The sequence below is a fragment of the Rhinoraja longicauda genome, chromosome 24 (genome assembly GCF_053455715.1).
Source record: "Rhinoraja longicauda isolate Sanriku21f chromosome 24, sRhiLon1.1, whole genome shotgun sequence".
Taxonomy (NCBI): Eukaryota; Metazoa; Chordata; class Chondrichthyes; order Rajiformes; family Arhynchobatidae; genus Rhinoraja; species Rhinoraja longicauda.
Genome location: NC_135976.1, coordinates 24,176,978 through 24,194,589, shown reverse-complemented (window position 1 = coordinate 24,194,589; position 17,612 = coordinate 24,176,978). Strand labels below are relative to the sequence as shown.

Here is a 17,612-nt window from a genome sequence, read left to right as displayed (position 1 = left end):
CGGTTGTGTTTGTCCATAGTTTGAATTTACTGGATTGTACGCAGAACACAAAATTCCACTGTACCTAGGTACATGTGGCAATAAAGTATCATTGAACCAAGTGCTCGTCTAGATAGTCCATGAATGCTGTGACTATCATCCGCCTACTCAGAGATTCTAACCACCATCTAGCTGAATAAAGTTTTTCGTTGGATGTCCTGCAAACCTGCCGACTCTAACCCCAAACCCATGCCCTCTACCGTTAAAGTTCAGCACCGTAGGTGGCCGCTATTTGTACACATTGGGTATACAAGCAAATAATTTCGCTGTGCCTAGTCACATGTGACAATAAAGTATTCCATTCCATTCCAAAGTTGCTGCCGCAGTGAAATGTTTCCCATGTGTACCCTGCCTCCATCCCTCATCATGTTCTGCATCTCTGTCAGGTCTCTCATTACTGAAACTAACTATTCACAGTCCTGATGACACCTCACTGACCTGCAATGTTCATTCTGTTCCTCTCTCCACGGATATTGCCTTAGCTCCTGAGCATTTCCAAGTATTTAATGATTTAGTTTCACATTTCCACCATTTGCACCAGTTCATTTATGGGAGTATCCTTGCCTCTAGATCAGAATATCAGGGGTTAAAATATTTCGAGTCTAAATACGTTTTCCAACCTTATCTCAAAGGGCTGCATTGATAGATATACCTTTATCAGATGAGTCATTAAGCTGCCTCAAAGGGAAAGTGAATCATCTCAAGTTACTTGTTAAAGACAAATACTGTAGTTCATAGGTTCATAAGTCATAGGAGCAGAAGTAGGCCATTCGGCCCATCAAGTCTACTCCGACATTTCATCATGCTGATCTATCCTTCCCTCTCAACCCCATTCTCCTGCCTTCTCCCCATAACCCTTGACACCCTTACTAATCAAGAATCCGTCAATCTCTGCCAAAAAAATACCCAATGACTTGGTCTTCTCAGCCGTCCGAGGCAATGAATTCCACAGATTCACCACCCACTGACTAAAGAAGTTCTTCCTCATCTTTCTAAAAGTGTATCCTTTATTCTGAGCCTATGCCCTCCGGTCCTAGACTCTAACCCTAGTAGAAACGTCCTCTCTGCATCCACTCTATCTGGGCCTTTCACTTTTGAGTATGTTTCAATGAGGTCCCCCCCCTCATCTTTCTAAACTCCAACGAGTACAGGCCCATTGCCGTCAAACGCTCATCATATGTTTACCCAATCGGCCCCGGGATATTCTGCCAAACCTACTCTGGACACTCTCCACTACCAGTACTTCCTTCCTCAGATATGGGACCCAAAACTGCTCACAATACTCCAGATGCAGTCTGACCAGTGCCTTATAAAGCCTCAGCATTGCATCCTTGTTTTTATATTCCAGTCCTCCTGAAATAAATGCTAACATTGGGCATTTTCCTTCCTTACTACTGATTCAACTTGTAAATTAACTGTAAATGAATCCTGGACCAGCACTCCCAAATCCCTTTGCACCTCCAATTTCTGAATCCTCTTCCCATTTAGAAAATAGTCTAAGACTTTATTCCTACTACCAAAATGCATGACTCTACACTTTGCTATACTGTATTCCATCTGCCACTTTTTAGCCCACTCTCTCAACCTGTCGAAGATTTTGTGTGCCTCTATAAGATCACCCCTCATCCTCCTGTGCTCCAAGAATAAAGTCCTAGCCTACTCAACCTCTCCCGAAAGCTCAGGCCCTTGAGTCCTGGCAACATCCTCGTAAATCTACTCTGCACCCTTTCCAGCTTGACAACATCTTTCCTATAACATGGTGACCAAAACTGAACACAATACTCTAAACGTGCCTTTGCTGTGTAAAGGTGCCCTACCACATCGCAAAGACGTGGGGAGATTAATTGGTTGCTGTGAATCAAAGGGGATTAGATGGGCATGCAGGATCAAGAGAGAGAGAGTTGTAGGACTCGAGGGGAATGAAACTGATGGGACATCCCTGATGGGCCAAATGGTCTTGTGTGTTGCTGTAAGTAAACGCATTTTAAAACATAAGCATTCAGTAATGGAACAGGGTTGACAGGTCGCCACTTGCATCACCTGTTTTTATCTGCACTCTTTGCAGTTCATGTCGAGGTTTGTAGAGTGCGGGGGGGAGGGGAATTACCACCGCGTCCAGAGCAGATGGGTCAAGTGACCGTGCGATCAGGCCAGGGCTTATTTCCCAATAGACAGAGCTTGGAACATGTCACAACATGCATCTCTGGCACCAGCCTTGCACGGCTACTCAAACTGATTTATATTGTCGTAAACCTCTTTAGATGTGGGCAACGCAGTGGGTGGGTGGTCGCAGAGGTTGTGGCTTGAGAGTTTGAAAAAGTACACTACGCGATTGTGGACATTTGAGGGATGATCTAATTGATGTATTTAATAAAATAACGTGGTAGACAATTTTCTTTGTTGGAAATGTCCATGGGTCTTGGAGTTTAATTGTACCTCATCATCCAGGGCATGGTTGTCCTGGTCGAGTCAGGCTGAAGGGCTTCCCTGGGTTTCCCAGCTTTATGACTCTGTGGTTCGGTCGCCCCAGAGGGTCAAGTCTGAATGTGAAGCAAAACTAATTTGTGGAAAGAATGCCTCAGCAAGCAGTAATCTGTCTGCAGTGTGCCATTGAATTCACTGGAAATTCATAGCTTTCTATCAGAATATATCGTGTTGTGGCACGGTCTGTGGGCGTGGAGTGTGTGGGGCGGGGATGTCTCTGAGGATTTAGTCACCCTGTGGCAGAGGGGGACTGGGTGAGCACCTCTGGCGAGTAGTGGCTTGCTATGATGTTGTATTCTGGCACTGTGTCTAATGCTAGGCTGTTCGGGGTGATGGGGTGAGGGTTTGGAGTGTTGAGGCTGGGAGTAGGTGATCTTGGGGTCAGAGTCTAGGGTAGGACTCTGTGCAAGGTGGAAAGTGGGGATCAGTACAGAGCAGGACAGGGTCAGGGGAAGGGATGAGCACTCAGGGAGGTCAACAGAGGGTGAGCAGGCCACGAGGGTCAGAGGGCAAGTTGTAAGGGTCAGCAGAGAGTGGTATGGGGCACGTGGTTTAGGAGATGAGCAGTTCAAGAGGTCGGGAGTCTGGAACGGCTCACGTGGGAGGTGGAAGGGCGAGGTGTTAGAGTCCGAAGAGGGTGGGTTGGGGTGGTGAGGTTCAGAGAAGCTGGTGTGTGGTCAAGGAGGTTTAACGGCAGATGGTATGGGTGGAGTGCGGACTGCGTGAGAGCTGGACAGAGAGGTTCGGAGGAGGGGATAAACAGTCAGGGAGGTTTAACCAAAAATACTAGAGGAACAAGATAGACCACTCGACCCTAAAAACGTAGTATGTCATGGCGCTATTTTTGTAGGCAGAAACTTGCATGAACATTTAAAAAGAAAAATAACAAAAATCTGTGAATTGATAGATGAGATATATTATGCAGTTTAATGGTATCATCACAAATACTGTTCCCCAAAACACTGATTACATTGCGAGAGGCATAACGGACGGCGGGTTTTGCCTGTTAAAATGGCTCCTTTGCGTACTACACTTCAGTATAGGCGATTTCAACGGAGTGGTCCGTCTTGTTCCTCTAGTATCTTTGGGTTTAACGGTGTGTGAGGTCTGGGAAAGAGCTGGACTGTGGGGTTGCGGAAGACGAGAACGAGGAGTCACGGAAATCTACGATGGGAGGGATGGTTGTTGTGAGAGTCTGAGGGCAGGATGTGGGTGGCAGTAGAAGGGGGCCCAAGGTGATGTACCTCAGGGAAGGGGGAGTGCAGAGTCAGCGGTGCGCAGGCTGAGGATGAGGAGGGAGGGCAAGGGGCTGGAAATTGGTTTTGTGTCCACAGAGGTCGGCATGGGCATCATGGAGGCTGTGGGAAGTGGATGGGTGATCTGGGGGTTGGTGGGGTGGGGGGGAAATCGGGCATTGTGGAGGGTGGGCGAGATGTGCGGTGCTTGGTCCAGGGTGGCAGGGCCAATGGGTTGGTGGTGTGTGCACTGGAGGAGCGGAGAGAGGGGGAGAGTTGGGGGAGGCAGAGGGTGGGGCATTGGTCGCCACGTGTCAGAGAAGATGTTTCACCTCGGCTCCCTTAACCGGAGGTGTGACCAGCAGCCCCTTTGATATATTCCTCCCCACCCCCATCCCTCTCCTCATCGCTATCTACAGGAAGCAGCAGCTAACTGTGCGCTTCCTCCTTGCTCTCCTGCAGCACCCTGTCTCAGTGTATCCACGGCGTGGCGGCTCTGCTCTACCCCTTCACTTGGCAGCACACCTACATCCCCGTCCTGCCCAAGGTGATGCTCGACACCGTCTGCTCCCCCACGCCCTTCGTGGTGGGAGTGCAGAGGCAGTTCCTGGAGGAGCTACAGGAGATGCCCATTGAGGAGGTGAGTGCAACGTGCAAGCATCTGCCCCAGCAGGGCTGTGAGATCGGTCGCAGGGACCGAAACCAGAGGCGCCAACGGAACACGTGTCACATCCAGGGGGGTTCGAGCTCCAGCGGTTGTGTCGCAGTTATTGGGTCTCTGGATGAGGTCTGTCGGGAATACTGCATTGTTCTGAGGATGCAGGTAGTTCTGTTGCAACATGATATAAAAATTGTTAAGAAACTTGTGCAGGAAAGAACTGCAGATTCTGGTTTCCACCGAAGATAGACACGAGATGTTGGAGTAACTCAGCAAGTCAGGCAGCATCTCTGGAGAAAAGGAATAGGTGACATTTGTTCGTTACCCTTCTTCAGACTTCAGACTTTATTTGCAAGTTTTTATTGGGATGAGTGGAGTGGAAGGCACTGCAGCCACGTGGAAGTTCCGGGGAAAAGTTTGGATCTTGTTTTTTGGACAGAGTTTGAAGGGGCACAGAGCAGAATGCAGAGAGGAAATAAATGACAAGCTTGTCAACTGGGCCCTGCTGTACCCTGCCTGCCCCCAGCATTCCCCCCTCTGATCCTCTTGACCATTCCCACTGCCTCAGCCTGTACCCCTGACCCACACTCATCCACTGTACCCATCTTCAACTCACCCCCACCACCTGCCCCCCACCACTGCCCCCCTCAGCTATTGCAAAACAAGATCTCTCCACCAACTCTGTGAGTCGCATAATGATTACAGCAGAGAAGATGGCCATTTGACCTGTCATGTCCATGGTGGATTAGAGCAACTCACTGGTTTCACCCCCTCGCTCTTTCTCTCCAAGTTTGAAGTCTTTTCCACCCAGTATTTATCCAACTTCCTCTTCAAAGCTACAATGGAACCTTCCTGCACCATATCTACAGGAAGTATGCTGCGGTGGTGAATTGGGGATAACTATTTGTATGAAGTGGGCTGAATTGGTTACAATGCAATTTCAATCACAAACAACAGAACCACTTAAAAGTTACTTTGGAAATTGCCAGCAGAAAAAAGCTGTTTTAGAGGGAAAAAAGTCTAGGGAAAAATAACTGTTTCCATGTAAACTCTCTGCAGGAATCAAACACCATCTTCTCTTAAGATGCTGCCGCTTTATCATGTTTTCACCAAACTACCTGTCCCATTAAATCCCAGTTACTTCTTACTACTATTGTTCTCCCATGCACTCTTGCACTCTTTTTGAATCTCTTATTTTAATTTTCTCTTCCCCTCTGATTCAGTCTCAATTAACCAGGTTCTACCAGGTTCTACCAGGTATTTGCAACCTGTCACTTGCTTCAGTTAGTATGAATGCTCTGCAGTCATTGACACGAACCTCACACTCTGAATGGGCAGGGTTGCGGCCTTCTAACTTCTACACGGAACAGAAGCATTCAGCCCATTTTGTGTCAGCTTTTACCCATTCAGTCAGACTCTGGCTGATCTTGTACCCCAGTGCCACTCAGCGATTCCCTTACTATCTAAAATCTTATCAATCCCGCACAAGGGAATGATCAATGAACAAAGGAGAGAGTTAACTTGGAAAATCGCTCAGTAACTTGTGGGTGAAGTGGGTAAAGAAACAGCAGGCGACAGGAAAACTTGTTGGGTGTTGTCTTTAGGCCTCCAAGCCACACACATGTGAAACTTAAAGGTACAATGATTATGGGGACTTCGACATACGTATAGATTGTGTAAAGCAGATGAACTGTAACAGTCAGGAGGGTGAACTTATGTGATATATCAGAGGTCATTTTTAGAACAATACATTGAGTAGCCAGTGGGGAAACTAGTTTATATTTGGAGAGACAATAGAATTTAGGAGCTGGAATCTTGAACAAAAATCAAACTGCTGGAAGATCTCATCAGGTCAGGCAGCATCTGTGAAGGTAAAATTTCCACTTCCCCTGTGCCCTTCCACCCACAAACCCCTCTCCGGTTCTACACTTCACTCCCACCTTCCTTTCATACTATATTCCACTATTTGCACCCCTTAATCATCTCCACATCAATTCCAACTTTGGATACTACCTCCAGCCTTTCTATCCCCACCCCACCCACCCCACCCTGACTCATCTGCCAATCAACTCTCCTCTCCTCGATCCATCTATCACTTGCCAACTCTTTCCACCACCTCTTCTGGATATACATCAGTCTGAAGTAGAATCCTGACCCAAAACGCCATCTGTCCATTTCCCTCCACAGATGCTGCCTGATCTGCTGAGATCCTCCAGCAGTCTGTTTTTAAAAATTAGATCTAAGATGGTTCAATAAGTAAAGGTGTGCATAGGCATAAGTTGGCAATTGAAGACTGGACATTTACATTGGAATAATTGACCCTCTTATGATTAGTCAATCACCCTGCCCTTAAAATAATCCACTGGCTCCTCAGGATGTTTAGAAGGCACAATTCCGTAATTGAAGCTAAGTATTGTGTGCTGATAGACAATAGACAATAGGTGCAGGAGGAGGCCATTCGGCTCTTCGAGCCAGCACCGCCATTCAATGTGATCATGGCTGATCATTCTCAATCAGTACCCTGTTCCTGCCTTCTCCCCATACCCCCTGACTCCGCTATCCTTAAGAGCTCTATCTAGCTCTCTCTTGAATGCATTCAGAGAATTGGCCTCCACTGCCTTCTGAGGCAGAGAATTCCACAGATTCACAACTCTGACTGAAAAAGTTTATCCTCATCTCAGTTCTAAATGTCCTACCCCTTATTCTTAAACTATTGGCCCCTTGTTCTGGACTCCCCCAACATTGGGAACATGTTTCCTGCCTCTAAAGTGTCCAACCCCTTAATAATCTTATACGTTTCGATAAGATCTCCTCTCATCCTTCTAAATTCCAGTGTTTACAAGCCTAGTCGCTCCAGTCTTTCAACATATGATGGTCCTGCCATTCCGGGAATTAACCTAGTAAACCTACGCTGCACGCCCTCAATAGCAAGAATATCCTTCCTCAAATTTGGAGACCAAAATAGCAAATGGAATCCAATTTTTTCAGTCTGAAGAAGGGTCCCGACCTGAAACATCACCTATCCATTCTCTCCAGAGATGCTGCCTGACCCGATGAGTTACTCGAGCATTTTGTGTCTATCGTTAATACATCATATTTGGCACCACTCGATGGGCCGCCTCATGGTGCACTGGTAGATTGGCATCTTTGGAGCTCCAGTGACCTGGTTTTGATCCTGATCCCTGGTGCTGACCAGGTGGAGTTTGCACGTTCCCCATGTGGGTTTACCCCAGGTTCTCTGGTCCCCTCCCACATCCCGAAGGTGTGCAGGCTGACGGATCGCTGTTAATCGCCCCCAGCCTAATACCCTAGGATGCAATGTGAGTGAATAGGTTAAAGGGAAATAAGTCACTTGGTAGGATTGCTCTGTGTGCTGCCATAGATTTGGTGGACCAGATGGTCTGTCCTTGTATCACAAGAAAATAGAATATGAATTTAAAAATTAATCGGTGACCATGATGTCCCAGTTTTGCAGGAACTTGACACCAATTTATATCCAATTATATATTTTCAACAGCAGATCAGCTGTCCCATCAGATCCATGAGAGCTCTCAGGGGAACAAATCCAACAGGTCCTGCCTCCCCGCCCCCATCATTTCCATGCGGCCTTACAAGTACCACTCTCCGGTCTGACCGTCAGCTCCCCTTTGATTGATTTACCATAGACCTGGGAGGAAACCAGGGGGCACCTCATGCAATCATGAGAATGCATGCAAATTCCACAAAGACAGTGCCAGAGGTCAGATGAAGGTGTGAGGAAGTGGTTCAACCAGCCGTGCCACTGTGCTGCTCTGAGCAATGAGAGCAGAGGTGGTAGAGCCTTTTGCTCAGAGAGATTTGATTAAATTAAATGTGCCCTTCTCTTTTAGGGTATAATTGTGGATCTTCACACTGGAAAGTTCTTGAAAAAAGTAAGTAGCAGTTTTCGGAATGCAAGTAGATCTCGGTAGTAGGATAATTAAACACTTGCAATCCTGGCTTCTTATCTTCAGCAGTATTCCAGTTCCCTTTCATGGGGCGGGGGATCGGAGAATAATTTAACCAAGTTACCCATTCAATGGGGTGAGGTGTTTGCACCGAATCCACCATTGGATGGGGTGGTGAAATTAATCCAAGTTCTCAGTTGGGGTGGGGGGAAGATGTAAAAATGTCCAATCAAAGTACTTTAAGAATATTAATCAGTCTCCTCTGTCCATGGGTGACAGCATCTTGGCAGCAAACGTTCCTGATTTTGTACCTTACGTCTCCAGTATGGCACAGAACGTGACTGGTTCTTGAGAAGTTCGGGCCTGTTGGTCGATACAGGTTCCTGATTCGGTCTGACTTAGTATCCGGCAATTGGGAAAGCTTGCAAACAGCTAAATGTGGGCCTCCAGTAAGTGATCCATCCCGGCCAAACCAGGGCCAGACCTGGGCCTCCAGCGGGTGATCCATCTCGGCCAGGCCTAGTTCTCCAGCGCGTGATCCACCCTGGCCAGACCAGGGCCACACCTGGCCCTTCAGCATGTGTCCAACCTTGGCCAGACCCCGGCACTCAAAGGATGATCCACTCCAACCAGGCCTGGACTCAGTGCATGATCCACCCTGGCATCCAGATGGTGATCCACTCTGGCCAGACCTGGGACAGATGTAGGCCTCCAGTGCGTGGCCCACCCTGGCCAGACTTAGACCACTTTTGTGTGTGATCCACCCCAGCCAGGCTTGACCCTCAAGTGTGTGATCCACGCCGTCAGTGGGCTCTGAGAGGGCTCGGTGAACGATGGGCCCAAGGAGGGGCTGTTCGAGGACAGCTCATTACTTTAGCTTTTCTCACTGCAGATTGGAGATGAGAAAGACCTTCTGCCCAAAAAACTGTACAAGGAACTGTTGAACACTCTGCAGAACCAAAGAAAGACCTGCCAGTGTAAGAGGGCCAATTGCCTACCCTTCTCCAATATTGCCAACTCTATGCTGATTTGTAATCCTTTCCTCCACTTTGAGGGTGCCCATATTTGGCTGGGTCTTGGCCCAGTGTAATTCTTGTTACTTTAACATTCTCCAATCACTAATCTTGCAGACATATCATGCTGTTGGATTTATCTCCTTTTTAATGTTCTTCCCACTCAAGCTTTGGCTCTCCGGCTTCTACTGCCAAATCTTTTTGGATGTAGGAACTAAATGCTTGAATCCAATGTCTGAATTTGGCGTCAGAGTTTGCACAGTTTACAGTTAGCTTTCATTGGCTTCACATACAAAACAAACCCAGCATTTAACTCTCAGTTAATGATCTGGGTTTACCACCATCATCTATGCCCCCTCCTTCTGTACACATCTTTCCTCCACCTCACCATCCTTCATCCAATTATCCGTGAATTTACTCAACGCTCTACATTTTTCTGTCAAACTTTCAGTCTCTTTCTTTAGAAGTAAAACAAGTAATTAAAACAGTGGTCTTTGTGTTTCTTCAATTCTCTTGCAGTTCTATCAGGGCAAAAAAACCTCTAACCCTTAGCCACCAAAATCTTGCTCTCTTTTCTGATCAGCACTAATAATCAGTGTGCCCTTTATAAGTTCTTCAAGAAGCTTGGATTTCTCTTTATAATTTCTAACCCTATTGCCGCCTCTGAACTTGACGCTCCTCAAAACTTGATTCCAGCTGCCAAATCTTGGGTTGATTGGAACTTGATTCCAGCTGCCAAATCTTGGGTTGATTGAAAAAGCATAAAATCGTTCTACTCTCTCGTCTTTGGTTTCTTCTTGAGTCCCTTTGTGCTATTTGCAGCAGTCCTCTGAAACCTACTCTCTCCAGCTCCAAGTTCACAGCGTACCTTCCACTTCACTCTCCATATCCTTAATTTGCTGAACTGAAAATTCATTGCATTTTGCTCAGATTTATCATTTTCCCTCGAACATGGAGCTCTGTACCTAGAAGTCATAGTCGGAGCCTCCAGCCCATCTGTCTATGTAAATCTTCAAGTACCCACCAACATTAATCCCATGTACCAGTCTGTGGCCTTCTATGCCTTAGACCTTTGTCCAGAGACGTCTTAAATGTTGTGAAAGTATCTTCCTCTGCCACACTGTGCTCAGATTGTAACTGTTCTCTGCATTAAAAAAAATCTTCCTGAGACCCCATCTGAGTGAGGTCAGGTGCTGAAAGACTGGAGGGTGGCTAATGTTGACCCTCTATTTAAGAAAGTCTGCAAGGAAAATCCTAGGAACAACAGACTTGCATCAGTGGTGGGGAGTTATTGGAGGGGATTTGGAAAGGCAAGAACTGTTTAGGGATAGTCAGCATGGTTTTGTGTGAGAAATCGTCTCTCTCCAACTTGAGTTATCTGAAGAAGTGACCAAGCAAATTGATGAGGTCAGGTAGATGTTGTCTACGTTGACTTTATCAAAGTCTTTGACAACATACCACATAGTAGTCTGGAAGGATACATCACAAAGGATCCAAGGACAGCTAGACAATTGGATACAAAAATTAGGTTGAAGGTGGGAGACACATAGCCCTGTCTGGAAGCCTCTAACAAGTGGTGTGCCACAAAAGTTGGGTTATTTATGTTGATGAATTTAAATCCATTATTTATGTTGATGAATTGGACGCAAATGTAGGTGGCGTGATTATATGCTTACAGATTATACTAAAATTGGTGTTTTAGTGGACAGTGAAGAAAGTTATGTACGATTACAATGGAACGTTGATCAACTGAGCTAATGGGCTGAGGAATAGCAGATGGAGTTTAATTCAGTTAATTTCCGATAGAGTGCATGTAGAAAGGATGGTTTCCTCTGAAGTAAAATGACATATCTTTAGAATGGAAATAAAGAGGAATTCTTTAGCCAGTGAATCTGTGCAATTCATTGCCACAAGGCAGGGGCGCAACAGTCGAGCTGTTGCCTTACCATGCCAGAGACTACGGGTGCTGTCCGTGTGACCCTCTGTGACTGCGTGGGTTATCCCCAGGTGTTCCGGTTTCCTCCTACATTCCAAAGATGAACAGGCTTTTAGGTTAATCGGTTTTGGTAAAAATTGTAAATGATCCCTAGAGTGTAGAATAGAGCTGGTGTTTGGGGATGGTAGGTCGTGCAGACTCGGTGGGCCGGAGGGGCCTGTTTCCGCACTGTATTTCTAAAGTAAAGTTTTAAAAAGCCAGTGGAGGTCAAGTTATTGGGTATTTTAAAAGCGAAGATTGATAGGTTCTTAATTTGTAAGAGCATCAAAGGTTACGGTGAGAAGGCAGCAGAATGGGGTTTAGAGAAAGAAAATAGATCAGCCATGATCGAATGGTGGAGCAGAGTTGATGTGCCAAATGGCCAAAGTCTGCTCCTACTTCTCATGGTCTAAATGTGAAGTGATGCATTTTGGTAAAACACACACTAGTCTCCATTAAGGAATGGTAGCACTTTGCTCCTGGTGGGATGGGTGGGAATGGACTTGTGCTCTCAGGGGACAGCTCTTCCTAAGTTGACAGTGACTCCATAGTCATATTAATGTGCCTCTCCATTCGTCTCCCAACAGCGAGTGAAGAATTGAATGATGTGGTGACAAACACCTTCGTCCTTTTCTTTGTTAAAATTGTCGGCCATTATTCCGCGCACATCAAGCGAAACAGGGGGCACATGGTCTTCCAGGAGAAGGAGTTCCGGAAATCCGTCACGTCCAAATCGATACGGAGCTTTCTCAAAGACTTCATGGTGACCCAGATGTTCTCATTGTTTATTGAGGATCTCCAGGGACATCCTCTCGCTGAGGAAGGTAAGGACGAGGACCAGGTGATCTGTGGAGTCACATACAGGCAGGCCCAAAGTTGCAACAGGCTTCAGTTCCATTGAACTTCGTAACTGAACTGCCCCTTAGTCAGTAATGAATAAGAAACATGCATGGGGGGGGATCACAGAAACAGCTGTGATGGGAGAGCGGCCTGACATGGGAAGAGCGGTCGCTAGCCGGCCTCATTGACCCAGTGAGTGGGTGAGGAGTCTGCTCAGAGCTTCGAATTCTGCTCCGCTCCAGCCACTGAGTCCTTGCTGGTGGTGGGGACTAGGAGGAAGAGAGAGGAAACACGTAGAAATGTCCTGTTCCCACCCTCCGGGTGCAGAAGATGCCTGCAGTCCCACAGCAGCCGGCAAATCCATCCCCACCCATCCCACCAGACATTCCCTCACACGTCCTGAGGTAGCCTCGCTCTTCGACTCCACACTTTCCCCTCCTTTTCCCACCAGCTCCCTACTATTCCCAAATCTACCCCATCTAACTCTTAGAATCAGGATGGGATTTGTATGGAACAATAAACAAACTGCTGGAGGAACTCAACGGGTCAAGCACGATCAGTGGAGGGAAAGTAATTGTGACGTTTCAGGTCAAAGCCCTGCATCTGGACCCTTTTTATCTCCATTTTGCTACTTCACTACTGTTTCTGGGATTTGTGTGGATGGGAACTTGCTGATCAGCAGTGATGTGATCAGTCTGCTTCTGTGCTCTAAAACAGCATGCAATGTAGCAGAGAGCATCAACAGTAGAGCTGGAGGAGCAAGATGTAAAATAAGTGCATTTAATCTTCAATCAGACCTCTATCTAGAAACACCAAACTAATACAGAGAGCTAATCTAGAAGGTTATGTAATGGTTCCATGCCTGAGAACTGTCATGATGTCAATTTCTCCATACCTTTGGAATGTCTATTTTCTATAACTACCAATATCATATTGTTTCACATATACGTGCTATATTGTTTCACATATACGTGCTATAATTCTTTTATTGCACTGAATATTCACTCTTGCATGACCATAATTATATGAATGGGATAATGTTGTATCCAGTCATTATAAACCTTAAAACATTATTAGAACTATGGAGCACTGAAAGAGACCCTTCTGCCAATCTCTACTGTATCTCTTAACTAAACTAAACTCTGTACATTGCCCCTAGTGTGTAGGTGATTGGTAGAATCTGTTCACATACCCTCTCACATCCTTCTCCACTGCAAACACTGGCCTCTGCATGCTCCCAATGCATGTCCCACGGTTCCACGTATCCTCCCACGAACTCTCTCTTCTTCATCCACTGGCCTCTGCATACTCCCAATGCATGTCTCACCATCTCAATACTGCCCTGAGTACACCTCCACTTGGATCGGTCCCAGGCCAGAGATTCCTAGCAGGCGTGGGAAGAGATTACCAAGTGGACCGATAAAAAGGCTCCATGATGTGCTCATTGCCTCCTTGAATAAATGTGACATTCACACATCGCCCTGTCATGGGCGATACTGACCATTTCATCTAATTCTGCTGCCCCAAGTGTATTGTCCCCAACCTGGGCTCTCACCACTATACATCTCCCTCTGACAGCCCTTGTAAAGCCTGTCATTTCAAGTCTTGACTCATTGGGTGTAAAGAGCCTGGAACCCGAAACCGGTCCAAACCAAGATCAGAAAAAAACTGCAAATGCTAGAAATCTCAAATTGAACATAGAACAGTACAGCACCTGAACAAGCCCTTAGGCCCACGATATATGCGTCGACCATAATGCCAATTTATACCAAACCCACCTGCCTGCACATAGACTACATCCCTCTATTCCCTGCCTGTTCATGGGTCTGTCTAAACGCTTCTTAAACATTGCATTGTATCTGCTTCCATGTGTTCCTCTGGCAATGCATTCTAGACCCCTGCCACCCTGTGTAAAAATACTCCACATCTCCTTTTAAATCTTCCCCCTCTCGCATTAAACCCATGCCCTCTAGTATTTGACATTTCCACACTGCGAAAAAGATTCTGACTTGCTCCCTCATTGTGCCTCTTATCATTTTGTATACTTCTATCAAGTTCCCCCCAAAACACAAAATGCTGGAGAAACACTCAGCAGAACAGGCAGCATCTGTGGAAAAAGAAACGGTTCATGCTCTAGGCCAAAGACCCTTCATCCTGAGAGGTGGCACAATGTCGCAGCAGTACATTGACTTACAGCGCCAGAGACCCGGGTTCAATCCTAGCTACGGATATTGTCTGTATGGAGTTTGTAGTTCCTCCTGTGACCACATGGGTTTTCTCCAAGTGCTCCAGTTTCCCACCACACTTCAAAGATGTACAAGTGTGTAGGATCATTGGCTTCAGTAAATTTATAAATGTAATACAAAGATTATGTAGGATAGTGTTAGTGTGCGGGGTGATCACTGGTCAGTGCGGACTCGGTGGGCTGAAGGGCCTGTTTCTGCACTCTTATGTCTAAAGTCTAAAGAACTGCTTGGTAACACCAGGAATCTGACTCTCTTCCTCTTTTACTCATCTTTCGTTGTCTCTGTGCAGGGCTTTTTGAACGGAAGATAAAAGAATATAATGAAAGCAGAAAGAAGGTGAAATAAGTCGCTTATCAGATGGAGCAGATGACATCCCGTGGACCATCTGAGGGTAGTCTCCAACCTCTGCCTGTAAAAGAAAGATCAGGTCCCGCAACGCCGTCAGAATAACCTCTTGGCGTTCAAACAAGAAGGCAAGGCCTCAAAAGGTGACTTGTAAATATTAGTGCTTGTATTTAACTGGGAATATTTTCGGGAAGGACTCTGTGGAAACGAGGATGTGATATAGGTAGGACTGGCAGTGATACTTGGTTACTGTCCTCTGAACTCTCTTTGTGGAACTGGAATTACTGACGGCTGAGCAAAGACTACGCCTGATGCCGGATTGTCCCTGTGTGTTCCTGGCCTGTGTCAATCCCAGCACCTTTGGACATAACCAGCAAGTGAATGAGTTATCACATAAAGCAGATGGGAGTATCACAACCGAGACAAACCTTCCAATTAAGACACAGCTGCATCAGTCTGCTCAGGGGCTAAGCAGCATACTCTTGGAAATTGTTTTTTGTAGAAACCTAGAAACAGACCCTTCAGCCCACCCTGACCATGCAAACTACCAACTACCCATCGATACCAATCCCATTACTCAACACTTGGTGTAGCCTGCTGTGTCTTGGTAATACAAGTTCTCATCCAGATACTGCTTAAATGTTGTGGGAGTACCTGTCCCCACCATCCCCTCAGACACCGTTACAGATTTCAGCCACCCTCTGGGTGGAAACCCCAAACTACCTCCGATCCCTTTGAAACCATGCCCCTGTGTCCTAAAAACTGTGCCCTCTAGTTTTAGATAGCCCTGACTTAGGAAAAGGTTATTTTATCATCTATCCTTTCTGTGGTCTCAATTTTACACACCTCCATCAATCTCTTTTGCTTCAAGGAAAACAGACCCAGTCTCTCCTCCTAACTGAGGCTCTCCATCACAGACAACGCCCTGGTGGACCTCCGCAGGTAGAAGCTGCAAGTTGTGCCAAAGCTCCTCGATGTTTAGAAACATAGAAAATAGGTGCAGGAGTAGGCCATTCGGCCCTTCGAGCCTGTACGCACCGCCATTCAATATGATCATGGCTGATCATCCAGCTCAGTAGCCTGTACCTGCCTTCTCTCCATACCCCCTGATCCCTTTAGCAAAAAGGGCCACATCTAACTCCCTCTTAAATATAGCCAATGAACTGGCCTCAACTACCTTCTGTGGCAGAGAATTCCACAGATTCACCACTCTCTGTGTGAAGAAATGTTTTCAAATGGAAAACCTCAATGTCCACTGCCCCCCTCCTCTTCCCCCATTTCCCAAGAATTCCCCATCATTTGATCCATCCCTGTACCAGTGCCACGTACCCAGAAGCCTGGGGAGCTGCCCTTGACTGCTCTGCCTGATTGCACTTGTTGTAACTCAGTGCCGCCACTTGTAGCCTCCCTCAGGGAATTGAATCCCAGCTCCCACTCCACAACAGAACTGAAGGAGCAAGGCACTGCCGAAGGTGACATATTTTGATTGAGACATCAGACCCCGCCTGCTTGCTTTTGAAAGCCTTTGCAGGCAGTTGTCAGTAGGATTCGTACAGTAACACTTTTAGGCAAAAACCATTCTGATGGAATTTTATTTCCAAAAATCAGGAAAAAAATGTGCAGATGCTGAAAATCTGAAATAAAAACTAAGAATGTTGGGAACATCCAGCAGGTCAGGCAGCATCTGTGGAGAGGAACAGTTAACATTTCAGGTCTGGAACCTTTCATCAGACTGAGAGAAGCAAGTTCGTCTAGATACAGAGAAGGTGTGTGGGTGGAGGGCGAGTGCAACAAGGGAAATATCTCTAATAAGGTGGGACGGGTGACTGAATGTGGTAGATGTGATCAGATTAAGTTACTTTATGTATGTGTAATACATATTTAATGGTATAGCTGTGGATACATTCAGCAGCACAGACTACACAAATGGATTAAAAAGTATTCTTTAATTTAATTTATTTAATTAACATCTAATTCCTGCACCCATTTAGTGTAATGATATTGGGTGAACTATTTCTAAGCACCTGCATTTTGATGTGTCCGATGTGGGAAAGGGTGGTATTTCAATGCAAATCTTTCCCGAGCTGCCGGCTGTAGGTGGGAATTGGCCCATGAGCGGGAATGCCAGGAACCTGAAACCAGGGCTGGTTTAATGGCAGTCCCGTGGTTTTGATGCTGCCAAAGCCTTTCAGTGATGCTTCCTGGACTTCCAATAATGCTGTGAGTTTTAAATAGAGATTATCTTTAATTGACTTGTTTTTCAGATAATGTGAATTTTTTTGTTAATTTAGAAATTGTGATGATACACTGGCCTGTACATATTGTAAAGAAAATTACAGATGGAAATTTGAAATAAATGGCTTGATTCAAACATCATGGCATGTTTCTGTTACTTTATCAAATGCCTTTTGGAACACCATATGTACCACATCATCTAAAACACCTATAACGACCCTTTGAAAATCTTTTAGCAAGTTGCTTAAATGTGTCTCTCTATGTTCTATGGTTTTACATGCTTCTGTAAATTTGCTTAATTATGGGAAATGGTGTCATTCTGGTTGGAGGTCTGTGACCCATGGAGTTCCACAGGGATCTGTGCTGTGGCCCCGGTTGTTTGTGACAGAGATAGAGACGGATAAATGTCTTGGATGTAAATGTGAATGGGTTTGTAAGATTGCTGGAGTTACGGTCAGTGAGGAAGGCTTTCAAAGTGTACAATAGGACACAGCTACTGAAATGGGCAAAGAAATGGCAGATAGAGTTTAATCCGAGCAAGTGTGAAAGGTTGCACTTTGGGAGGTCGAATGTCAGGGGACAGTATATGGTTGAGGGCATGACCCTTAACAGCATT

The 17,612-nt window shown here is 46.0% G+C and overlaps 1 protein-coding gene across 3 annotated transcripts in view; it reads left to right on the top strand.

Annotated features, from left to right (window-relative positions):
- The window catches only part of LOC144605483 (DENN domain-containing protein 2D-like), a 61,822-nt gene extending 44,709 nt beyond the window's left edge, over nucleotides 1-17,113 (top strand). For all 3 annotated transcript variants that reach the window (XM_078420793.1, XM_078420794.1, XM_078420792.1), the window contains exons 9-13: nucleotides 4,221-4,398; nucleotides 8,286-8,327; nucleotides 9,235-9,319; nucleotides 11,918-12,154; nucleotides 14,706-17,113. In XM_078420793.1, coding sequence (XP_078276919.1) covers nucleotides 4,221-4,398; nucleotides 8,286-8,327; nucleotides 9,235-9,319; nucleotides 11,918-12,154; nucleotides 14,706-14,761 — 598 coding nt within the window. In that variant the 3' untranslated portion in view covers nucleotides 14,762-17,113. The remainder of the gene's footprint in view (nucleotides 1-4,220; nucleotides 4,399-8,285; nucleotides 8,328-9,234; nucleotides 9,320-11,917; nucleotides 12,155-14,705) is intronic.
- Nucleotides 17,114-17,612: the final 499 nt, after the last annotated feature.